The sequence below is a fragment of the Mercenaria mercenaria genome, chromosome 19 (genome assembly GCF_021730395.1).
Source record: "Mercenaria mercenaria strain notata chromosome 19, MADL_Memer_1, whole genome shotgun sequence".
Lineage (NCBI taxonomy): Eukaryota > Metazoa > Mollusca > Bivalvia > Venerida > Veneridae > Mercenaria > Mercenaria mercenaria.
In genome coordinates this window covers 22,879,485-22,906,763 of record NC_069379.1, presented here as the reverse complement: position 1 = coordinate 22,906,763, position 27,279 = coordinate 22,879,485, and the positions used below count along the sequence as shown (strand labels likewise).

The window sequence follows — 27,279 nt, the reverse complement described above, 5'->3', positions numbered from 1 at the left end:
AAATGTATTGTCAACTTCTGCCATCTCTGTCCATCGACTGAAATACCTGTCCAGCCTTGCCATAAACTGAAAAACAGTTTCACCACGCTCTGGCTTGCATTCCCTGATCTTCAATCTAAAACTTTCCTCTGTTAACTGATAACGCTTCAGCACGGCTTTCTTCATTGCAGGGTAGTCATTGGCTTGGTCTGGAGGCATGCTTGTATATACGTCCAGGCCTTTCCTGTAAGTAATGAGCTGAGGCTTACAGCCCATGTCTCTTCTTTCCATCCTTGGCTTTTTGCAAAACGTTCAAATCGTTCGAGGTATGCATCCATATCATCTTTACTTTCTTCGAACTTCGGTAGTCTTGGCCGTAATGTTTTACTGCTCAAGTGATCAGCACCTTTATCAGCTCCCAAAGCTCCGGCCTCTGCCTTTATTTTTAAAATTTCCAACTCCTGTTCTTTCATCACTCGTTTTTCCTCTTTCAAAGCACGTTCTTCTTTCAAGCGTTCAGTCTCAAATAACCTTTTCTTCTCAGCCTGCTCAAGCTCGAACAGTCGTTTCTTCTCAGCTTCCTGAGCCTCAAACCTACGCTTGTCCTCATCTCGTCTCTTTCTTTCGTCTTCCCGTCTCAACATACGTTCCTCACGTTCAGTATACTCCTTCTCTTTCCTATCCACAAACTCTATGAGCTCTGAACCTGAAAGACCCATACGTTCACCCATCTCAACCCATTTATCGTAGTTCATCTATAAGCTTTAGGCTGGAACTAACTCTAAAATTCAACTATATGTGACTCAGACTATCTTCAGTCACATCGCCTTCTGGTACACCAACAAAACGTTAAAACCTCTAGTCTCTGTACCTCCTTGGATATAGATCCCGGACGAGCCCCCAAATTGTAAGGATACTGGTTATATGACCCAGGGAAGTGCCTACGCCTTTAGTATCTTGAACAATGGTTTGGGTCCAATCGCTAAGGTGACTATGTCTTAGACTAGCTGACAAGCGATGTAGAATGTCCTTTGTTAAAACGTAGAGCTGGTGAGACCAAATATCTCATATATAGAATTTTCCTCTGGTTACCTTGCCTAAATGATTCGTGTACCAATTCGTAAATGATTTCTATTATGAGCTAAACAGTTTCAGGGCTCATGCAAATCACTAAATGTTTCAAACTAACAATTTTCAATTAGCCCAAACTCCTATAGGCTGGAGAATCTATACTTGACTGGTCTTTTTGTTGAAGTTCACGTCAGACAATGTCTTTGAATCAACAACATACGAGTTCTATCGCATAGATGCTCGGCCTCTGTCCTCTCAACTCTATATAATTGCCCTGGCTCCTGGATGCTCAGCGCCTATATGCTATCACATGTAGCATTCAACTACCATAGGTATATCCCCGATGCCTTGGCTGTACTTCGCCAATAACGCTGAACCGTCTATAAGCTGGAACTCTCCTACTATCTCAGTAGATTACCAAACTCTGGGTCTCCGCTCAGCTTCCCGATGCTCAGCCTATATATGCTATCGTCTATAGCATTCAACTACACTTAAGGTAAAACTCCTATGCGCTGGCCCTATAGCTCGAAACCTGGTTGAAATTCTGCAACTCTTCTTTAGTCTACGAACTTCCAAAGTCTTCTTTTTAATAATTTATCCGCCCTGACAGGGTAACTGAAATAGTCTCCTTATCAAGGTACTGGGATAAATTATTAGTTGAATCCTTGATGTGTCTTCTTCAACCGCTGGATACCGAATGAGCTCTCTGTCATCCATCTACCTATTTATACCCACGCAGACGTGCTATTTTTAGAAATTGTTTCTGATTGGTCCAAATTTAAACATAACGTTTTACAACGAGTACTTGCTCTATCAAATATCAGTGAGCACAATACCCAACTTTGTAGTGCTGCCTCACTGGACTATCACGCAGTAGACATGTGAATGATTACCCCACCAAGTTACATTATACTGACACTGGGCTGACCTGTCCTATTACTACTCTCTTTATGCTGAGCGCCAAGCGAGGAAGCTACTAGTACCATTTTAATCGTCTTTGGTATGACACAGCTACGGATCGAACCCGCGACCTACCGCACGTCTTCTGGAGGAGCCGCCCATATGGGTTACCGGTGGCGACTATAAATAACCAGGGACGATTCTGGAATTTGAGTGCTTTCTGTTACTGCACTTTCTTTCCATTAAAATTACTTTTAGAAACCATGATTACGCTTACAAAGAAACAAACACAACAATTTCGTCGAAAGAATGTTGACACTCGAATGAGAAATATGGCTAGGTACAAATGCATATTCGTTTTCTGAAATGACCGATACGTACAGATCAATAAATGAAAAAGCTATCTTCGGATGGAAAGACAACAAACCTACTAAGAAAGGAATTACGTTTCATGTTGATGAGTTGGAAAACCTTGACAGACCAACTCGATTATTCGGAAAAGGCCTTACAAAACAGTGCCACTGAAGTCGTTTTGATGGAAATATATGTTGCATCACTGCAAACAGTATTTGTATGGGCAAAAGACAAAATTGGAAACCAGGATATGAAGTGGTATCCAAGACAAAAGCCTATGTTTGAGATATAAATAATATGCTTGCTAACAAACATTTGTATCAGAAATTGGAATGGTCCTACCCAAATTAGGCGTATTTGTTCCCCACAAAGCGACCACAACGTAACGTGACAATAGATGTCAACGACAATTTAGTCCCAATAAATACAAACTGGCATTGGCGGAAAATCGGACCTGTGTGACTGTTTTCAGTCGATGCTCACTTAAGTACGAATATATAAGTGTGGACGACACTCAACAAAAACAAAACGGTTTCGTGTTCAGTTTCTCACTTGGGGCCTTTGGATTAACGACAAGATAACCTTCTATTTAGTTCAACATTACGAGGACAAATGTGTTTTGATAATATAAGCTGTACAAATAACACAATTTACCAAACATATTAAATGTGTTTTCCTTTGGATTTACAGTTCTGTCTTTGTTAAATGTTTTGGATTAGACACTATTAGTTTAGACGAGAATATCGTGAAGCTATAGAATATTTAGAATAGAATAACAACTACTTTGTACTCTACACATGAAACTATTATGCACATGAAAAGCTTTGACAAGTTCCTGCGTGTCTATACGATAGTATAATAACTACTTTGACTCTGCTATATTATAATATGTTTACAATAACTTTGTATGAACAAGTTCTATATTTGTGATAACTTTGATACCAATTTATATTAAGTATATTTGTCCAGTGGAAATGTGTATCTGGAAGCAGTGTTGTGTTCTTTTTTACAAAAGAAAACTTCCCGGTGTCAAAAAAGTATACCAATTGGTCAACCCATTTGGCTTGTGCTATGACCTAGGGCACTAATGTCATTGTATATCAAACGTTCATTACGACCACGGACTAATCTAGCAGCACAAGACCATAGACGTAAATTGCTTAGTATTCTCCAATGGCATCATCAACGGCAATGGAAAATGAACCACTATTTAGGAGGGACGTCAAAAATACAGCATTAAACCAGAAGCATAAAACACCTCGCATATCCTGTGTGTTTGAAAAATATCAGTTGACTTACCATGGACACTAGTCACACATTAAGCGCCTTATTAGACAAAGAGTTGTTTGTAAAAGACATAGCGTGTATGAACCGGAGCTAATTGAAAATAACTAGTATCAATCTTGCAACCAATTTATTCGGCGGATCAATACATAGAGTGCTACAGAACAGTGTCTCTTTAGAAAACGACCTTACAAGGAAAATTATACGAGTAGATCCCTACTACTTGTTTAAAACGAAAAAGAAGGGACATTGTCTTGACTAAATCTGAAGAATGACAAAATGACAACTGTTACAATACAAATAGTAACAGTAACATGATATGTACATCTACTCTTTCTTATATCCGGACGGTTCAGTAAAACTGTCCAATGTCCTACGTTCATTATAAACATCTAGATAATTTCGTTTTCTTCATGTTTGAAGTTTTCCGTTTTCTTTTATCTCTACACATTCTATGTGGATTTGTTACTGTAATGTTTGAACAATTTTCTTTCAGTTAATAAATTCCCCTGCTTACACTTTACAACTATTATATGCAATTAGTAAACAGTCACCCTTCTCTGATTTCTTCATTACATTTTGTCGTTTTCTGTCAGTGGCACACTTCAATTATTTTAACGAGTTTGTAACCCAGTTGTACCGCCGTTTGAAGTTCTTTGGCGCACAAAGTTCCAGTCAACGCTATTTAATCCGAACAAAAAAATACTGTTTTGGGATCATTGTCTGCGCAAGATTTTGTTTCCTCGAAATAAACATCTAATTTAAAGCGAGTACCGTTTAATATATTGTTTGTCAATATTTAATGCATATTGAATTTTAATATTTTTGCCATGCACCGTCAGTTCTTATAATTGAATAAAGATCTTATTCATTGTTCATTATAACCACTTGGAGGAACTATTGCTATCTATAACAGTACGTACAAATTGTTTCTCTCTCACATTATCATCGGTCAGTTTGATTTCTTGATCCAAATCTCTCGACAATATATGACCATTTTTTGTCGATTCGCCGTAAAACCCAACTCACTCACTGATCCAAATCTTGTCCCAACGTCATATACATAATTTTAGATCCACTGAAACAATTTTGTCGGATCTTAGGGATTGATATAATATGAGATCGGCTTAAAGGAAATAACCATCCTAGCTATCCATATTGTCGGCAAATATTTGATCAGAAAATAAACATTGACAAAAATTTTCCGCTGTACCGCTCCGTTAAAGGTGATTTCTCTAAACTTTCGCCAACAGATTAATCTTTGTAACTGTATATCTTTTCCAATAGTAGATATTACTGCATCAACATTCTACAGATCCCAGATCCTGAAATTTTATAGGGCCTTTGTGCTGGGTGACAACACAATCTAAATTTTCCCCGCTAAATCGCTCCGGACGTCCTCAAACAATTCACCAAACCAGCCTCTGGTGAAGACACATCTCATAAATGTTGTCCTATATATTGTTCATTCAACTTTTCTTTGTGTACTGTCGCAGTTTTCTCTGACTATTTTCTAATGTTATGCAGTAGACCGCGGAAATCGGGTTCTTGGGATGGCCCTGTCTGGGGCTCATCCCCACCTCCAATCATGGCTGGTGACTAAGTCAGCACCTTCCTCACAGATAATTCTTCTCTAAGAGTAACGCTATGATACACAATCTAACTTCTTCCTGCTATCTTACATATTCCAGGGCCAACTCCAAATAATCTGTGGTCTTTTGGACGGATCGTTATCGCGGCTTAGATGATTTTAATGACAGAAATCTTCATATCACCAAGAAATTATTACAACAGGGTTACCGTTATCATGAGCTACAGAAAGCTTTTAGTAAAGTTTATTACAGATCGTCTGAACTATTAGAAAAATACAATAAGCCTCTTAACACACTTTTAAAACTTGGACTTTCACACCCGGAATACTATGGAGGTGTGGTTTATAAAATTCGGAAAATTAAATATAATATTTTTTTTTTTGTAAAATTGGTTAAAAAGTTTATCAAAAGAGGATACGATGCGAAAATCGTGAATCACAATGCATGTTTAGTGATTGACCCTCTACAGTTTATTGCTACGCTGTCCTAACTGATGGTGCGATGACTAATAAAGTGTAGGACTTCATGATGCTTTTCTCCTAAATCCTACATACAACGGACGGAGGAGTTGATTTTTGTCTTACAGTTTTCTTAGTCGTGCCCTTAAAAGTTAGGCTCTTGTTGCTCTGACTTCAGACAAGTTGTTGAGTACATTGGGGTAATTGTACCTTAAATTTACCTTGATTTTATGTTTTGTTTTATTTATCTGTTACTTTTGCACTAATGTTAGAGCCTTTCTCAGCGGGGATTTTATTTACATTGTGTTGTTTAACTTGTTGAAAATAGGGTAAGTGCGAGGTTGGCATGCCCTAAACGCGTTCAAACCCCCACTTTCCTTTATTTAGGTTACTGACCGTTCGAAGGCGGTGCCCCTATTTTCAACAGGTTGTTTTGTCTGTCTTGTATTGTGTGTTGCGTATGTTTTCTTGTTTGTTGTAAGCGTTTTCTTCCGCCCCACTCCCCCTTTTGACCTCTCCTTTCCCTTGCATTTACGCTACTTTTTGCATCCCCTCCCCCTTTACTTTTAGTAAGTTTTCGTGGCTCCTCTTTGTTTTGGCAGCCGAATCCCAAGACGGTACTTGATTGTTTTTTCCTACTTGTGTCGGTGCGTTTGTAAGCTTGTGAGTCTATAACGGTGCCCAACTGTTTTATGACATGTTGCTTGTTTTTCTGTTATTCAGTTGATCGTCATTGTGTGCATATCTTTGGTACATTAGTGTCTGCGCTATTGTGGTTTACGTTGTAGTGAGACTGTTTTAAAGCACATGGCATTCCCTTGTATATTCGTCCTTGTTCAACTTTCCCCTTCGGATTCCTCTCCCACCACCGACCCCATTTCGCCCCTTAACCAATTCCTTCCCCTTTATCAATATTTAGCTTATATTAATATGTACTTGTTGGATGTTTGAAGCAACCCGTCTGAAATATTTTTCAATTACAGCTTCCTTTTGTTGTGGGCCTACTACGTAAAAGCATGGCTCTGGGGCTGTGTTTTTGGTGCTCTGTGCTTCCGAGAAATCTACCCTTACCAATTATCTTTTACTCAATAGAAATAAACGGAACCGCACCTGCGGGAAAACTTAAATTCGCCATGTCGCTGCAAAATGTATCAGATAGTCCGCATCGGTAAAAGAGTTCACCATCATATTGGACTTAACTTTGATATTTCTTTGTTCCTGATTTAAGTGATAAACTTGGCAAGATCGCGTTCTAACATACTTTCCTCAAAGTCTCTCTTTTAAAACAAGGCAGTCATTTCACTATTTTTGCAAGAACCTCAGCGCTCTCCATTCTGATTGGTTAAATAAAAATACCAGTTGAAACTAGTTCCACAAGGTTTGAACCAGTAGGCTACACACTAATCGTTTCCTAGTCATGTTGAAATAAGCACAATACTACTTCTTTGGACGATCCAGTGTTAAATCATGTCTATTTATAGGTCCGACTATTGTCACATTACAAAGGACCTCAAATTTGAATAGAACTAATACTCTTTCCATCTTTTGCCAAAAATAGCACCGCTATGTATTTTGTTCATAAACAGACTGGCGCCTGTACTTGTTGATATGTGCATTTGTGAGGATTTCAATTCCAGTCGAGATCTTTCGTTTAAAATCTGACTTGCCTATGTTTAGTCTAGTAGTGAGCGACTATGACAGGGCTGTACGTATTTAATACCCTTACTGGCCTTAGGCTACCTGCCTATCTTTAGTCTTGTAATGAGAGAGTAGGGGAGAATGTTAGGCATGAGTTGATTCCATTGGCATATTTACAAATTTTTCCAAACGCGAAGAGATAAACGTCTTTCTCTACCTGAGGTTACCTTTCTAATCGACTGGTTCCAAAAGGTCTAGCAGGCATTAAATTTTGAACGGCAACACTGCTGGTCGCCCTACTGAGTTTTGTTATATACACCAAAAGCCTTTTCCAGAAATATTTAATACCCAAACTATCACATTTGGTCCTCAGTTGCCCTAATTCTAGGGATTTATTCTCTGGTCTAACTCACTACTACCGGGTGAGGCTTCAAATTGAAAAACACAACGTGCGTGAAAACAATCACTATTGGTACGAAATGGGTGTCATTTTAACAAATATGTTTAGACTAATTTAGTGTATAATGATTACCTGATCTTGTTTCGCCTAATAGTTGTATTTTCACGAAAACATAGGTTTAATTAAAGAGGTTATCATATGCAGACCTGTTTAATACAAAATACATTCTTTATACATTTTGAGTCCTACAATGCATTTTCTTTTATCTGCAACGAAGGTTTCCCTGTATATTTATATAATATTAGTAACAACATTTACACTTCGACAAAATCGAGTAATGTACATATGCATAACTATTTCGTGTATCTGGAGAACATGTAAGTAAACAATTGTTTAAAAGTGCATTCATTAACGATACATTCAAACTTAAGATGTGAATGAATGCGCCAGTAACCCTTGCCAGAATGGAGCTACATGCCACAACTTACAGAACCGGTATACTTGTACTTGTAGCTTTGGATGGACGGGGACACACTGTAATATAGGTCAGTTTATATTACAACTATATCAGTTTATAACACTGTATATGTCGATTTGCCGTAAAATCAAACTCATTCACTTCATCATTATCGTTAATTTTTAAAATGGAGCCCAATAATTTTTTGTTAGACCTTTTTAATCATTGTATGACATAAGATATGACTGAATAATTTCTTTACAAGGATAAGAATAGAGCAATATTAGCAAATATCTGACAGTGAACAGCTTGTGTATTTCATAGAATGAGTCTACTCCATGTATAAAGATGATCATTATGCCATTCAATCATATTTATACTTACTACTGTGAAATCATTAATATTTGTGGGGGACTCATTTTCTTGGATTTCGCGGTTGAGTCAATCCGCGAATTTAATTTGAACTAACAAGTAAATTTCTAATAATATTATGTACAAAAACTGAAATTGAAAAACACAACGTGAGTGAAAACAATCACTATTGGTACGAAATGGGTGTCATTTTAACAAATATTTTTAGACTAATTTAGTGTATAATGATTACCTGATCTTGTTTCGCCTAATAGTTGTATTTTCACGAAAACATAGGTTTAATTAAAGAGGTTATCATATGCAGACCTGTTTAATACAAAATACATTCTTTATACATTTTGAGTCCTACAGTGCATTTTCTTTTATCCGCAACGAAGGTTTCCCTGTATATTTATATAATATTAGTAACAACATTTACACTTCGACAAAATCGAGTAATGTACATATGCATAACTATTTCGTGTATCTGGAGAACATGTAAGTAAACAATTGTTTAAAAGTGCATTCATTAACGATACATTCAAACTTAAGATGTGAATGAATGCGCCAGTAACCCTTGCCAGAATGGAGCTACATGCCACAACTTACAGAACCGGTATACTTGTACTTGTAGCTTTGGATGGACGGGGACACACTGTAATATAGGTCAGTTTATATTACAACTATATCAGTTTATAACACTGTATATGTCGATTTGCCGTAAAATCAAACTCATTCACTTCATCATTATCGTTAATTTTTAAAAATGGAGCCCAATAATTTTTTGTTAGATCTTTTTAATCATTGTATGACATAAGATATGACTGAATCATTTCTTTACAAGGATAAGAATAGAGCAATATTAGCAAATATCTGACAGTAAACAGCTTGTGTATTTCATAGAATGAGTCTACTCCATGTATAAAGATGATCATTATGCCATTCAATCGTATTTATACTTACTACTGTGAAATCATTAATATTTGTGGGGGACTCATTTTCTTGGATTTCGCGGTTGAGTCAATCCGCGAATTTAATTTGAACTAACAAGTAAATTTCTAATAATATTATGTACAAAAACTGAAATCTACGAATTCATATCCCAAAACCACGAAAGTTCATGCCCACGAAATTAAATGATTTTACAGTATTCCCAAAATAACCATAAAATAACCATGAAAGCGTGATTATCCATTCGGAAAACTAGCGAAAACCTAAGTAGCATTATCATAGATTGTTCTCGATACTAATAGATGAGATAATTTTCCACTTACCCGGGAGGACTTACTTATATTTATGCAATACCCTGTGTTGTTTGCAGATGACAATGTCTATAGACTGACTGGCGGACAAGGTAACTTCGAAGGAATTGTTGAAGTTTATGCAAATTCAAGATGGGGAACTTTCTGTGGAACTCGCTTCTCAAACAAAGATGCTAATGTTCTTTGTAGAATGTCAGGCTTTTCGTCTGGGTAAGATACTGAAACGTTTAAACAGAATTGAAAATGTTGCTGTTTTGCCATATTGTAGCAATTGGAATGGAATACTTAGAAAACCCCACATTTGGATCAAGTAGTAATTGCTTGAAATATTAAATATAAAACTGTTTAAATTTAGCATGAATAGGAAGAGCAATAAATAAATGCATGAGCAAGAAACACTTTATAATCTTCAGTGTTGTTGTGAAAGGGTCAAACTATGGTTTACTAAATTATGACACAATATGGACTGGAAACTTGGGTTGTGACGGAAGTGAAGCTCATATCAAGTATTGTAAAAGTATTGCTTCAGCTTTTGGAACAAATACAGCATGTAATCACACGCTAGATGTGGGCGTTAAATGTGGTAAGACATTTAATCGTAAACGAATATTAAAAGGCATGAAAATGTCGGTTGCAAATTACTTTTAAAAGCTTAAATCCTGTTAAATTAGATCCATTTAGTTCTGAATTCATTTTTTCATAACTATAAAATTTAAAGCATCTTAATTTTGAACTGTTAACTTTTATATATGTACTTATGATGCACGTTAGAAGTTCTTTCATTGTGTTTAATATGTTTAAGAAATAATATATACCAGAACAATGCTTTAAGAATTATACCGAAACAATACGGAGGGGTTCTACTTAGCGAGTGCATTATCAGTTTAGATATATTAAATCATGGTCGAGGTATACTTTACTTCGTTTCTAATATAGTTTTATTTATCACATGTATGACGTTGCGGAAGTGTAATAAAGCCATTGCATAAATTTAATAATACACTAGTCTACTAAAGGTTAGACGTTGACGTCATTTTAAGTATAGCAGATTTTGGTCCAATTCGCTTGGTCTTTCATAGGTAAAGAAAGAAGAATTTTTTTATGTTTCACCAGGAAAAGCTAAATATTACAATTGTGTTTTTCCATATAAAATTTATCAAACTCATTGAATATATTCAATATGAAAAGACACTCGTGTAATATCCTCTATGTAATGAATACATTGATAGGTCATACGCCAGTCAGACTTGTTGATGGTTCGCTGCCATCAGAAGGCCGAGTAGAAGTTCTTCATAACAGCGTATGGGGATCCGTTTGTGGAATGCATATCACACAGAATGATGCAGACGTAATCTGTCATATGTTAGGTTTCAACAACAGGTACGTACCATGTTCAAAACTTCCTGATGATTTGACATTAGGTTATACTATTTTTCAATTCATTTAATACACAATTTGAGATAGAATTTGATACAGAACTCCACGCAGCATTTGTCTTGTGTATGCGATAGGGGCTGAATTTCTCAATTGATCTTCATAAAATTTGGTCAGAATGATTGCCTTGGTCAAGTTTGAATATGGAAAACTGGGTTTAAAAAGTAGGTCACTCGGTCAAATCAAAGAAAAACCTTGTGTATGCGATAGGGCCTGTATTTTTTCAACTGATCTCTATGAAATTCTGTTAGAATGATTACTTTCATTATGTAATCTAGGTCGAGTATTAATATAGGTTATTTGGGTGTCAAAACCTAGGTCACTAGGTCAAATTATGCCATTATGAAATCTAGATAGAATTCGAATATAGGTCATGTTGGGATAAAAAGTTGATCACTAGGTCAATTCAAAGAAAAACATTGTGTATGCGATTGAAGCTGTATTTTTGTGACAGAATTTCCCAGATACTCTAATAAAATCGTTCCTTAAAATTGCTGTCTTTTAACAGAACTGCTTTCAATAGGTGCTACGTAGTTCTTTCCCCTTTATTATGCTGCTTACCGTACTTATTTGGAGTAAATTATAGCATCGATTGCATTCATATTTCGTTAAATCATTTATAATTCTTCTGTTCATGATGCACTTTCGTTTTTTGAAAGCTATATTTTAATAGGTATCAATAAATGCTTATTGTTTGCGTATATACGTACATGTATAACCAGTCATTGCCAGGACGGCGTTCATTAGAAATGAAAGTAAGTATTTTTATCCAGTCAGTGGACGTTTTACATAGTTATGTTCAGTAGCATACGCATTTCCTAGAACTTCCATTGGATAGGTATGTTAGCGGATGCGCATATCAAGAAGCAAGTCAAAGGACTTGGCTTCACTTTAGATGACTTTCAGTTCACAGCTGGAATTCGAAGGAGACACATCGATAATAATTAATTATTTAATTAATTATTTGTTGCGCTAGTTAAGCTGGGACTTTTGGACGACAGTGTTAAGTAGACAATTTAAAGCAAATGAAAGGCATTCTTTAGCTTAATATATTGAAAAGCATTGAAGGCCCGGGTCGTAGTACTCTATTGGCATTTTAAGAGTCTTTTGTGGCTTATAACACTAATTGCACCAGGACTTTAGGCTGATATTCCTAAACAGACAAATAAGGGCATTCTGTGTTTATTATTATTATTATACCAGATTTATATAGCGCCCTTTTCATGATCAATTTCACGTTCAAAGGCGCTTTACATAGTTCAAATGCAGCCACACAGGGCGCATAATTCATCCTCTACTAGTACAGACACAGAGCGATCTGACCAGAGGGACAGAGTGAGACAAAGCCCCCACGACAGAGAGATCAGAAATCAGATACAGGCTTGTCCGGCTAACTTAGCCTAGCTCGTTGCCAATAGACAGCCTGGTTCATTAACGTGCCCAGTGTAAAGCACTGATACACGTAAGGATTGCCTGGGTTCCTGACAAGTACACCTCTAGGTTTATTGGTCATAGAAGCCTGGGTTGTGGCATTCTGGTGATTATTTTAGTAAAGCATTTTGCTTTTAGCTAAGGGTTAACTTTTTATATATTGTAGTTCTTGGCATTTCAAGTATTTTTAATTATTCTTCTGATTCTTACATATGCTAATCTTTTTTGAATCATTTGTTTTAAATCATTAAGCCGATAGCTTGATGAATATTTATAAAATAGACATTTCGCTACAAAATCAGTTTGAAAAGTAGTCATTACAAAAAAAATATATATACGGCATTTTAGTTACTTTCATTTCAGTGTTATTGCTTTCTGATACTTTTTCTTGTTAGCTCGACTATACGAAGTATAAGGAGAGCTATACTACTCGCCCCGGCGTCGGCGTCGGCGTCTTTCCGCGTCCCCACCTTGGTTAAACTTTTGGTGCACTTTCTCTTTTTTCAACTTATCTCTGTAATTACTTGATGGATTTGATTCAAACTTGAAATACTTATTCCTCATCATCATCCACATCATCTGACATAAGGGCCATAACTCTGGCACCAATATTTTATGAATTATCTCCCTTTTTCACTTAGATTTTCAGGTTAAAGTTTTGATGCACTTTCACTCTGTCTCTGTTATTACTGAATGGATTTGATTCAAACTTAAAATAGTTGTTCAACATCATCACCCACATCATATGACACAAGGTGCATAATTCTGGCACCATTCTTTCATGAATTATTCCCCCTTTTTACCTAGAATTTCAGGTTAAAATTTTGGTGCACTTTCACTCTACCTCTGTTATTACTGAATGGATTTGATTCAAACTTAAAATAGTTGTTCAGCATCATCACCCACATCATATGACACAAGATGCATAACTCTGGCACAATTTTTCATGAATTATTCCCCTTTTTACTTAGAATTTCAGGTTAAAGTTTTATTCACTTTCACTCTATCTCTGTTATTACTGAATGGATCTGATTCAAACTTAAACAATTGTTCAACATCATTACCCTTATCATATGACGCAAGGTGCATAACTCTGGCACCAATTTTTTATTAATTATTCCCTCTTTTTACGTAGAATTTCAGGTTAAAGTTTTGATTCACTTTCACTCTGTCTCTGTTATTACTGGATGGATGGATATGATTCAAACTTAAAATAGTTGTTCAACATCATCACCCACACTATATGACACAAGCTGCATAACTCTGGCACCATTATTTAATGAATTATGCCCCTTTATGCTTAGGATATACTTATATAGTGTTTTGTTGCATTTTATCTTTACCTCTCTTATTACTTTAAGTTGATATTTTTGACATAGACTCAGGCTATTGTGCAATATCTTCATCCATAATTGGACTCATTAAACACTCCAGTGACAGCTCTAGTTTCCTCAGATGTGCCCAGTTTCACTATCCAGCATCGAAATAGTCGAGCGCGCTGTCTCCTGTGACAGCTCTCGTCTTTTATGTTATAAGTGTATTTTATCTAGACCGCTCGGATAATTAATAGCATCCATCGAAATTTGTTACATTTTTCAATTGAAATTTTGTTAGAATAATTCCTTTGATGTGATCTAGGTCAAGTATTAATATGGGTTATCTAGGGTTAAAACTAGGTCACTAGGTCAAATAAAAGAAAAACATTGTGTATGCGATAGAGGCTGTATTTTTCAATTTATCTTCATGAATTTTTGTCAGAAAGATTGACTTGATTAAATCTAAATCGAGTTTGAATATGTGTCATCTAGGCCTAAAACGTAGGTTACTAGGTCAATTCAAAGAAAAACCTTGTATATACGATAAAGGCTGTATTTTTCAATGGATCTTCATGAAATTTGGTCAGAATAAATGTCTTGATAAAATTTAGGAAGAGTTTGAATATATATTATCTGGGGTCAAAAACCAGGTCAGTAGTTCAAATCAAATAAAAAAACATTGTGTATGCGATAGAAGCAGTATTTTTCAATTGATCTTCATGAAATTTGGTCAAAATGATTGCGTTGATAAAATCTAGTTTAAGTTTGAATATGGGTCATCTGGGGTTAAAAGTAGGTCACCAGGTCAAATCAAAGAAAAACATTGTGAATGCGATAGAGGCTGTTTTTTTCAATTGATCTTCATGAAATTGTTCAGAATAATTGTCTTGATGAAATCTAGGTCAGATTCGAATATATAGGTCATCTGGGGAGAAAACTAGGTCACTAGGTCATATCAAATAAAATACTCGTTTAAACTCAAGAGACCACATTTTTTGTCCAATCCTAATTAAAATTGGCCGGAATATTTGTTTCCATGAAATCACTAGATCAAACATGTTTACACTGTTATGGTGTGTTTCTCAGGTGAGCGACCTAGGGCCGTTTTGGCCCTCTTGTTTACTGTAAGTGTAAATCAATGCGTAGCAGATTGATAGGACACAGTTTCTAAACTTTGAGCAATCGTAAAAATGTAATTATTAAAACTTTTCGACACGAGATTGCGCTAGATCGTCCTTGATATTATTATATAACTTAAACGCTTTATTCCTTCCGTACAAAACATATAGCGAATATATATTCATAGACTTTTATAGTCGGTCACTATTGTGAATGCGATGACTTGGATACTATTTAAATTATACGACTGAAATTTTCTCGATCACCTTTTTCCCATATGCTATTTATTCGTGAGGGTAATTTTCTATTTAAATGGCTTCAATCAATCATGCATGATATACTTTACTGTTTTATTTTCAGCGTAGTCTTAACGAAATATATGAAAATCATAGGTGACCGATTATAAATGTCTATAAGTGTATATATTCAAAAATATACATTGTAGATCAATGTTGTTGATAAAATAAGGTGTAATGAGTCATATGCTGTAATGATGTGAAATTTACATTTTAGGGCTAGTTTTATTGTTGATCGTAAAGACCACTATCTTTGTGTATTTCTAGGTTTTAATTGTTATATTTTTTCCTTGCGTCAATAACAGCAATTTTCGTAGGAGTATGTTGTTTATCAAAACAAATTACTCTTTCTTATACATTTTTGTATTTTGGTTAGGAGACATGTTATATAGTGGCTATATTTGATTTCATACAATTGAAATTTTCAAAATATTTAATGTTTCACGGCTTAATTGATTAATAAGATCAAGAAGGGACTGCATTAATACAATTTCAAAGAATTACAATGTCACCTTAATGTCTCTCACCGGTCGGAGGGATGGTTGTTTCGACTTGTTCCTCAGCGATAAGGGTTAAAGCATTGCTTGGGGCGTATAATTCTTAATGTGGGGAAGCCATTTAATAGTCTTACGGAATGTCTGTGATCCTACTAAGGTGCCCATCCGTGATGAAATAATGACCGGGGGAATACCTGGGGTCTATCTCTACCACCAAAAGGTTGGAAAATCGCTGTATGACCTATAATTGTGTCGGTGTCACGCGAAGCTTAAAGAATTAAAGATGAATATTCATCTGGGAAAGCTACGCTCCAAAAGCGCAGTTTCCCTACACCAAAAACCAATGCAGTGCAAACACAGATCTGTGCTTTGTGGTATTACAACTGAAACAATTTTTGTATTTCAAGTGCAAAAGCTATAGAAAGGAATTATACTGCTGGATCTGGACCTGTTTGGCTCAGGTCTCTGAACTGCACCGGCTCTGAAGCTGACATTCAGTTTTGCCATCATGGAAGTTGGGATAACCATACGTGTGATCATACAAGCGATGTATCTTTAAAATGCTGTGAGTGAATTTAATTGTATATGAGTTTACATATCATTACGCCAATAGAATTCCCGTTTTCGTTTCAAAATCATCTTTAGCTCAAAGGGTAGCGTACTGACTTTTTAAGTGTTTTGTCGTATGTTCAAATCTATCGGAGACTGGGCTTTTAATGTCTTACGCATGTGGTATTTGAGTATATTCTGTGTCTTGCATTATCATAGAAAGTTTAAAATGACTAATATCGTTTTGCAGAAGTTGCCAATACGAGCAACGATCACAACTTAGATACAAACAAACATCATTTTATTTTTACATGCACTGGATTCAGATAGTTTTACAGATAAAATGAAATAAAGACAATGCCTTTGTAATGATTAAAATGTTCTTTGCTTCATTGCACTTTAATTCTTAACTTGTGTCGAACACGCATTAACAACTATTGAATTTTAAAACACTGTTCTAACATGGTTGTTTTAAGCTAGAATCACACTGTCCCTGATGGGCTTGCGGGTTAGTTCCGGATTCCCATTCCCAGATTGCTACGGATGTGTAAGGAAAAATGGATTTGGCGAATTTGTTACGTTATAAATCTCTAAATCAACCGTACTAGAACCTTGATTAACCTTATTAGAGCCAGAATAAAACAGTAATAGCCCGCATGTTTTCATCACAGTGATTGTCATCCGGAGTCTTACGATCTTTTAAGATCTGTTACGATCTTTTCAGAACCATTACGGATTCCTTACGGATATATTATCCGTGGCAAAATTTTGAGCATGTTCAAAACTTTGTGCCCTTGTCCCCGGATGCCCCCGATTTCTGAACGGATGACTTACGATTGAGTTAGGAGTTCTACGGATGGGTTACGGGTGCTATCCGGAACTCGTATACGCAAGCCCATTCGGGGCAGTGTGATTGTAGCTTTATATAACATCTTAAATAAATTCTTACGGATACAAAGCGCGTAGCCTAGTTTTATTAATTGTTAGATTATGATATACGACTACAATCAAGTATAACATTCTGCATGATTTGGAAATCATTGAGATTTGTATTTATTTTTGAAAAAGAGTTCAATGACATGTTTTGTCTGATAATGGGTCTTTTGTGTGTGTGTGTTGTGTTAAATATACTAATTGTTCTAAATAACTGTTCTTTTCATCATACGGCCTTCTGCGACTACTATTGCTTACTTTTATTTTCAAAAATGTCATTTGTTTTTTTTTTCTATGTAGATGCTACAGAGATTCGTCTGTATGGCGGCTCAGCAAGTTTGGATGGCACGTTGCAAATTAAAATGAAAGGCTCCTGGAAAACTGTGTGTGATCAAAACTTTGGACAGAACGAAGCACGTGTTGTGTGTAGTATGCTTGGATATAATAGATCGTGAGTTCAATATTTTTACTTGAATAACTAAAAATATTTTATTGGATTCTACGCGATCAGACATATATTTTACTTGCTTGGACAATTTTGTCTGTTATTGTCTGATAAACCTGTATCATGGATTTGACTATTGTTTAAAAATATCATATCTTATACATACATTCTCTGAAGTTCAGATGCAAAGAATTGTCGCACAGCACGATAAAATAGTAAGTCACAATCTGAAGGACAAACAGTTACTTTATTCAAAAGAAAATGGATGTTTGAGAACTACTATGTCGATTCTAACACGATGCCAATTATGACTATCTACATCCTAAACGACATTTATCAGTTATTTTCCAGTTTTATGTCTTCATTTTCTGATTAAAGACCACTTTTTCTTTTCCCATAGACTTCCATTATAACATTATGGCGTGTACGGCCTTCCATAGATTGAAACATGTCTATCGAAACACATTTTTGTCAAAAACTGTCTTAGTCCCACCAAAATAACGACCGGAAAACATTATGAATAATAATAATAGTTTATTTGGAGTATTTTTTCGCCTGAATGATATGACCCCTTGTTTACATCGTTGTCAATGCGGGAGAAAATTATTTAGTGACCTTTTTTTCGAAACATATCAAATGTAGCAAATATTGTCAAAATGTATAATTAAATACTCTAAACGCACTAAATATGTTCTGTTTCGATAAAAAAAAACACTTCATATATTAGGTCTACTGACCAATCAGAACGAACTAAACATTACTTTATTCCCAAGTGTACGATTACCTTATACCCAGTAAGTTCTTGTACACTTTTTTTTTTTGGAATTGGTGGTCTCTGGCCTTCAGCTTTCAGCTATAACGTCCGACGATATGACGTCATAATTGTGTTTTTATCGAATTATGAGTCATGGCGTCTTCTTTTAAAAAAAGGAAAAGAAATTGAGGCGAATATTAACTCATTAATTTTCTTCACGCGAAAAGGTGTACACTGAGCAAATATCTAATCAACCACCTCACATTTAGTTTTATACTTCAAAAGATTTTCAAGGTATCAAAGGAAATTCATCGAACTGTTTAACAAAACAATATTGGTAATAGATCTATCTCCAGAAAAGTTGATATCATAATATATTGTAATAATCAAGTTATTTCATAAAACAAAGCGGCTTTGTTATCTGTCCGGGCGTGGTCAGTTTGGCCCATGGACAAAGTCCGAGGTCGAGTACGACTGTCAGAGAATAGACCAATTTAAAGTCACTGGATTAGATCTTCTTATATTTTTATTATTCATTTCCGCATTTACTTGTGTGATATAATATTGAGAAATAATATTTGCGTTGCTGGTGTAAGCGAACACTGGCTGTTTGAAGGCAACTTACATTTCCTTGACCCTGTAACTAATTTGTATAGATATCATGCTGTTTGTGACAAAGACTTAAACCTACCCAGTAGGCGCAAGGTTTGAAAAGGGGGTGTGGCTATCTTTTGGCACCGTGATTTAGACAGATATATAACCCCTTTGGGTATAGACGATGATCGTATTGTAATTGGTACACAATTACAATTTACACCAAGTCAATTTATATATATTTTTCAACTGTATTTGCCGTGTTCAAATTATCCTGTTAATCTGTATAGGGATTATATATACCGATTAAATGATATTTGGAATACTTACTCTGCATTAGGTATAGCTATTTACAGGGGGATTTTCACTCAAAATGTGTTATTTTGAATGCAAACATTTTGTAATTTCTTAAGAGATAATAATCTTATTGCAGTTAACGCATTACCTATTTGTACAGGGGCTGGATATTCATTTGTTGCATATGATAATGTGACACCAGTCTCTAATTGACTATATATGTTTACCAGTAGAAATCACTAATTGTATTCTGAGTTGTGAAATTGTTGATGATAATCGTTTAAATGCTTCTAGGCATAGACCTGTGATATCTAGACTCAGTCTTCAATTTCCGCCGGAACAGCAAATGACGTTAGATACGGTCACGTTTAATGAAAGCAGTGACAGCATAAACTAGAAAAGAGTGAATGAGCAAGATCTGCTTATGTAAAGAAACTATGTACGTGAAAATGAGCCGTTGAAAAGATTAGAAACCTCTGTGCTTAGTAAAACTGATATTGGCGAGGCATATAATCAAGTCTGTAATGTCCTTTTTAGCTCACCTGAGCAATGCTCAGGTGAGTTTTTCTGATCGTTCGATGTCCTGCGTCCGTCGTCTGTCTGTCTGTCGCCTGTCTGTCAACATTTAGCTTGTGTATGCGATAGAGGCTGTATTTTTCAATTGATCTTTATGAAATTTAAACAAAATGGTTGCCTTGATGAAATCTAGGTCGAATTTCAATATGAGTTATCTGAGGTCAAAAACTAGGTCACTAGGGCAAATCAAATAAAAACTTTGTGTATGCAATATAGGCTGTATATTTCAATAGATCTTCATGAAATTTGGTCAGAATGATTGCCTTGATAAAATCTAGGCCGAGTTTGAATATGGGTTATCTGGGGTCAAAAACTAGGTCACTAGGTTAAAACAAAAAAAACCCTAGTGTATGCAATAGAGGCTTAATTTTTCAATTGATCTTCATGAATTTTAATCAGAATGAGTGTTTTGATGAAATCTAGGTCAAGATTGAATATGGGTCATCTGGGGTTAAAAACTAGGTCAATAGGCAAAAGTAAAGAAAAATCTTGTGTATGCGATAGAGGCTGTATTTTTCAATAGACCTTCATAAATTTTATTCAGAATGATTGCCTTAATAAAATTTAAGTCGACCTTGAATACGGGTCATCTTGGGTCAAAAACTAGGTCACTAGGTCAAATCAAAGAAAAACCTTGTGTATGCAATAGGGCCTGTATTTTAGTTGAACTTCATGAAATTTAGTCAGAATGATTGCCTTGGTGAAATCTAGGACGACTTTCAAAGTTTGAATATGGGTCATTTGGAGTCAAAAACTAGGTCACTAGGTCAAATCAAAGAAAAACCTTGTGTATGCGATAGAGGCTGTATTTATCAGTTGACCTTCATGAAATTTGGTCAGAATGATTGCCTCGATAAAATCTAGGTCAAGTTTGAATATGGTTCATCTGGGGTCAAAAACTAGGTCATATCTAAGAAAAACCTTGTGTAGGCGATAGAGGCTGTATCTTTCAATTGATACATGAAATTTAGTCAGAATTATTGCCTTGGTGAAATCTAAGACGACTTTGAATATGGGTCATCTGGAGTCAATAAGTAGGTCACTAGGTCAAATCAAAGAAAAACCTTGTGTATTCGATAGAGGCTGTTTTTTTTCAATTGATCTTCGTGAAATTTGGTCAGAATGATTGCCTTGATAAAATCTAGGTTTTTGGTCCAGTCTCAATAAAAATTGGCTAGAATATTTGTTTCCATGAAATCACTAGGTCAAGCATGTTTACACTGTTATGGTGTGTTTCTCAGATGAACGACCAAGGGCCATCTTGGCCCTCTGTGTCAGCTTCAAAGGAACATTTGCCAAAGTCCGTTTTAAACCATTTTTAAAAACATACTGGAATACTCAGATACGATAGGCACATAATGATATGTTACGACATCGTAGAAATTGGTGTTGTGAGGGTAGACCGAGAGAGGCTGACGACGAATTTTATAGAAGCTACAAGAAGGCCAGTCATGAATTCAGGGCATTGCATAGGCGAGTCGTAAAAGAATATTTTATTGACCTTGACAACAAAACCAATCATAAGGCGGAAGTAGATTCCAACCAATTCTGGAAATTAGTCAATGCGTGGCGTAAAAATAGAAATAGTGCGAGCGCAGGGATAAAGTTCAATGGTGAATTATTTAGAGATCAAGCAAAAATAGCAGAGTAATGGGGACTCTATTTTGAATCACTGTATACACCTACGTCGTCACAAGATTATGATATAGACTGGGAAAATCATGTTTCAGAAAGCGTAAGACAGAGTTGTAATGTATTAGTGCCCGTTCCTACTGTAACGGTGCATCCGGATGACGTCATTGATGTAATTACGTCTTGTCCAAGCGGGAAAGCTGGTGGCTGTGATAATATACAGTACGAACATTTAAAGCCAGTGTCAGACTATGTATCCCCTATTCTTGCCAATATCTTTACATATATTTTGCGCTCTGGGTACGTTCCGGATAAAATGAAAAATGGTGTAATTATAACTCTTCATAAGGGTGGACGAAAACGTAAAGATGACCCGAATTTTTACAGAGCGATTACCTTAACATCGGTTATTTTGAAAAATTTTGAAATGATTGTGTTGAAAAGATGCAAACATAGCATGTTACAGAATTTGAGTGATCAGCAAGGCGGATTCCAGGGAGAAAATCGACTGTCTCATGACGTCCTTCATAGTGCGTGAAAGTGTTTATTTTGCGAAGGAACATAAATCTAAACTTTACATAAGTTTCCTTGACGGTCGTCAAGCTTTTGACAGAGAGTGGCATTTGGGTCTTTTCTATAAACTCAGACAATCTATTGCCGATACGTCACTACTTGCATTTCTCGAGATGTACAGAAATATGACAAGTTGTATGAAGAACCTTGGTTTGGTTTCAAAATGGTTTTCTATAGGTCAAGGTACGCGACAAGGGGGAAAATCTTCGCCGCATTGCTATCTTGCTTATATAAACGGTCTCATACAGGAACTGGAACAAAGTGGTCTTGGCTTTAGTCTGTATAACTATCAGTTGTGCTCTCCAACAGTTGCAGACGACATGATACTGATTTCGTTCTCAAGACACGCACTTGATGAAATGCTAAATATATGTCACAAGTACTCTTGTAAGTGGCGTTTTGACTATAATACGTCGAAATGTGCGATAATAGTTTTCAATGAGACTGGAAACCCCAAAAATAATAGACAGTGGAAACTTGGCAATAAGTGAAGTAGAGACTTGCACCCATATTGGCCTTGTATGTGATAGATATCTGTCAACAGGTAGAATGTTACATGAAGCAGCGACCAAATTGAGAGGAACACTTCTGAGTGTGACTCAAAGTTGCTTACATCCAACCCAATTAAACCCACAGACATCTAGAACAATATACAATTCTGTGGTTATTCTTTAGGCTCTATACGGCTGCGAACTGTCGAACAACTATTCTAAAACGGAGTTTTGGTCATTTTGAAGTAGCTTACAGATTTTGTATAAAAAACGTGCAATCATTAAAAGTCAACACAAACACAGACTTCACATTGTGTGTGTTAAACATGGGATCCATTGAAAATATCGTTGAGTTAAAGAAGCTGCAATTACTGGGCCAGCTGTGTCGGCTGCCCCCGACCTGCTTAGCGAAAAAGGTTTTTGCCAGCCGGTTAATGTCCTTTATGAACCATGATGAGCAATATACTGGGTTTATTCCGGATGTTTATAGAATTCTACATAAGTATGATATGCTTCATGTTCTGCATGACAATATCGCAAACGGAGTATTTCCTGGACAGTATAATTGGAAAAAGACTAATTACTAGCGTTGTTTTTCATTTAATTTTTGTTTCTATGTTGTAGAGATGTTAGGCATTACATTTATAAGTCCAACTATTTTGGGGACAGTACGAGCGGGGTTTTAGATGGTGTTAAATGCAAGGGGAATGAAAGCGACATCAGCCAATGCGTATCCTCTTTCGAGTCATCCTGTCCGGCTACATACGCTGTAGGACTAAAATGTGGTAAGATAATGGTATTAACGGATCACCTTCATGATTAATTTTAGTATAGTTTAAACAGCTTTGTCATCATTCTTTATTTAATTTAGGGCGTACATAGCAAGCCAAGATTTTCCCGGAACACACTGGTACGTGCCCAAAACTATATATATATCTATAAGCCCCCATTGAGATGCCTATAGGGTCCTATATGATGCAAATGATCCTAAACCCCATAATCTGGCCTGATTCCCACCGAAAGAGCCCTTTCTATTCATCGGAACAATGTCGAAGCAAACCTTGCATATAGCTTTGTGACACATGCAAGCCTGTCATCAACATCTAGACAACTGAAAATGCATCTTGCAATCTTACATACCCCCGCTGATGTGGTTACACCCTGCCTTCTTCATTAGCTTATGATAGCAGAGCTACCGGCGCCGCAAAGTGGCGCCGACAGCGTCGCATTACGGTTAGACGTGTGAAAAAGAAAGCGAATAACTGTGTATAGAATTACTATCGAGTTGAAAATTCGTGGTACTTTTTGGAATCGGTGTTGTTCGGGTTTCTTCCAGTACACAATGCTCATAGTAATTAATCAGTAAGACGTCAGTGGACGCTTGCTGTTTACGGTTGACAAAAGCGTCTCGCTTACTGCTTTGAACGTTGAATAAAAATGTAAATGAGCGTCTGATAATAAGAAGTTAGTGCTAAATAGATTTTAAGAAAAAGGTTCCTACTTCCATCCCTATTCTATAGTGCTAAAAGATTAACCATAAAAAAAACATAGACTGTGAACTTAGCAGGTCAGTAAATAAAACAGGGGTTTTCGAGAATTTCGGCAAACAGTGTTTTTCTCTTGGTAAAATTCTAATTATTAACTTTTAAAAATGGCTAGTCTTATGGGTTTAAAAACAAGCTTTGTACATGTAAATGATTGTCATTCTCCCATACCAGACGTCTATCATAGCAGTATTTTTGCCTTAAAGTTGGACACATTCTTCCTTCCAGAAAGAACCGTAATTTGACAATAATGACATTAAAAAGAATTACAATAGTCATTGTCCAAGTCCAGGATTACGTAAATTCTAATCTCTATTTACTTTGGAATTGGAACATGAACTATTTACATTAAGTCCTCATTTCCAAACATTCACACGCAAAGAGACAGAATTTCTTAGGCTATTGATCTAATGAGATTCTGTTAGGTTTAAAAATTTCACAGTCCAAGCTTTTTAATTTGAAGCAGTTATCATTTGTGACTGGTTTCCAGTATGATAATTATTCATGTAAAATTGTTGATGCAGTACGTTTTAATAAGAATAACAGAAATTATTCAAGTTTGTTCTTTTCTTCATCTTGGTGCAGATGTTAATCTATACCGAACTTTCTCTTGTTTATATATAGAATATTTGTCTAGTTTTCACATGTCAAGATTTAATCTTAATGCAGTCTAAGACATGAATTCAGAAATCATGAGTTATCATTAATACTTATAATTTTAATAGATCTAATAGAACATAAACTTCATAAAACGGATCCATAATTCCAGATAATTCCAGCACCACTCCTTTAATTTTTAAGGGACACTGGTGATTTTTCAAGGGAGCTCTGCCTTTTTTGGTAGCACCTAATTTCATATTATTTATCTTGCTTTTGGTCATATTGCAATGTAATATGCCACATTCGATGCATTGACTTGTGGTAACCTTACACCGTTCATTCTTAATGTGTCTATACTATTTTGCTATTTACATAATCTGTTCACGTTTTAGGCAAAGTAACAAAATCTTATCAAAAATAAGTAAAATATTGAACAGATATATCAATTCTATGAAATGACAGCTGCATGTACTTTCGTTTTCCATAACGGTAAAAGAAACTCAGAAATAATCCTAAAATCTGTGACACTTTGCTCAGACATCCGTTACTAAGGCTCGTCCGAAATCATTTCTTCGTGTGAACGACATCCTTAAGCGTGTTTTTTGAGACATCAACTCTCATGCGTCCGTTACGTTATTGCCTCATTAATATTCATGTTTGACATATCATGGCCTCGTGTAAGTGCACAAAACAGGTAATACGCACGCGCAGGTTTATGAATATTCAGTACTATGAACGACTCATAGGAAATACAGAATACCTTCACTATTTCAAAATCAGTTTATAAAACGTACTATGAATTGACTTTAAAATAGTGAAGGTTTCTATACATCCGTTTGAAAAACGGGACGTATAGTGGGAACGCCCCTGAAGGGCAGGCGGCGTCCGAAAACTTTGCCCGGAGCATGTCTTCTTCGTGCATGGAGGGATTTGATGTAACTTGGCACAAATGTTCACCATCATGAGACGGAGTGTCATATGCAAGAACTAGGTCCCTAGGTCTAAGGTCAAGACAAATGTCAATTTCAAGAATTACTTCTTCTTCATGCATGGAGGGATTTTGATGTAATTTGGCACAATTGTTTACAATCATGAGACGGATGTCATTCGCAAGAACCAGGTCCCTAGTTATAAGGTCAAGGTCAAACTTAGATACAAGAATGACTTTGTCCAGAGCATTTCTTCTTCATGCATAGGGGGATTTTGATGTAAGTTTGCACAAATGTTCACCACCATGAGACAGTGTCATTCGCAAGAATTAGGTGCCTAGTTAAGAATTTTTTCCCACTTTTCTGTAGTATAACTTGCATGCTACATCCAAATTTTAGGTTTATTTTTACTTGTCGTTACCTGGCAAGGATTTGTGTGTGGACTTAGATTTTTTAAAGATTAATTTCCCAGGAAAAAACAAAACTAAAACCACTTTTCTGTTGTACAATATAGATGTTACTTTCAAATTTTAGGTGTATTTTAAGCTATCTGTACCTGGTAAGGAGTGTTTTGTGGACTTAAAAAAAGAAACAAGATACAGATTTCTTGTGGACTTACTTCCCTTTGTTGCTACTATAAATAGCTTATTCTTGAAACTTTTTAACTGGATATGCCATGGCTTACTGTCTACCAGACTTATACAGAATATTTTTTATTAGAATATCCACATGACGGGCGTATATTGTGACATTCTGGCTCTCTTCTTAGTTATTCTATGGATTTAGAACGAAGAAAAAAGAGAAATGCGGCGTCTTCGCTGGATGACAAATAAAGATTCACACTAAATGTTGATTTCAAACTGCTGTACATACACCTACGGTAAATGAGATGATCTGACTTTTTTCATTTTTCATGGGAGAAAAGCAAAAACTTGAAGCTTAAGTTTAGAGAAATTCCAAAGAGCCACGTTTGTAATCTAGCTCACAACCTAGTTGAGATAACTTTGTTTTTTATTTTTGAAGGACCACTCACAATCTCTCAAAGATAAGGTGTTCCGATACGGTAAAGCACATACGTATCCCCTAAAATGACACATAGACTATTATTTGTCTCCAAAACGCATGGATTAAGTTAGGCCATTAATTAAAAGTTCTTCAGAATTTTTTTTTCCAAAAAAAAAAAAATGAAGCGAGCAAAAATATATTATTTTATTTGTTTCTCTCAGTGTAGACATCTTGAGAGGCAGGTACATTTTTTAATGAATGAACGGGGTATTTTTCATATTTCTTTATTGTTATTTTAAATTTTAATGTCATGTTTCCAAATAAAATCTCTAAAAAGAGAAAGAGGTCCATGAAAGTGGTATATTTACAGATTTCTGTAAAAATTAATTAGTTTACATATTTTTCAATGTATAAATTTGGGTTGAATGTATGGAATCAGCTAAAAAAAGCATATATTCTCAAAATCGTAGTTTGAAATAATTGTCTTTATGGTATGCTTGCTTACGGTACGCACATAT

At 35.8% G+C, this 27,279-nt stretch overlaps 1 protein-coding gene across 1 annotated transcript in view; it reads left to right on the top strand.

The window, feature by feature from the left end:
- The window catches only part of LOC123541922 (scavenger receptor cysteine-rich type 1 protein M130-like), a 69,515-nt gene that overhangs the window by 32,783 nt on the left and 9,453 nt on the right, over nt 1-27,279 (top strand). Inside the window, exons 4-11 of the mRNA XM_045327544.2 lie at nt 8,108-8,221; nt 9,037-9,150; nt 9,806-9,956; nt 10,160-10,329; nt 10,976-11,126; nt 16,247-16,404; nt 17,622-17,772; nt 23,308-23,468. Coding sequence (XP_045183479.2) covers nt 8,108-8,221; nt 9,037-9,150; nt 9,806-9,956; nt 10,160-10,329; nt 10,976-11,126; nt 16,247-16,404; nt 17,622-17,772; nt 23,308-23,468 — 1,170 coding nt within the window. The remainder of the gene's footprint in view (nt 1-8,107; nt 8,222-9,036; nt 9,151-9,805; nt 9,957-10,159; nt 10,330-10,975; nt 11,127-16,246; nt 16,405-17,621; nt 17,773-23,307; nt 23,469-27,279) is intronic.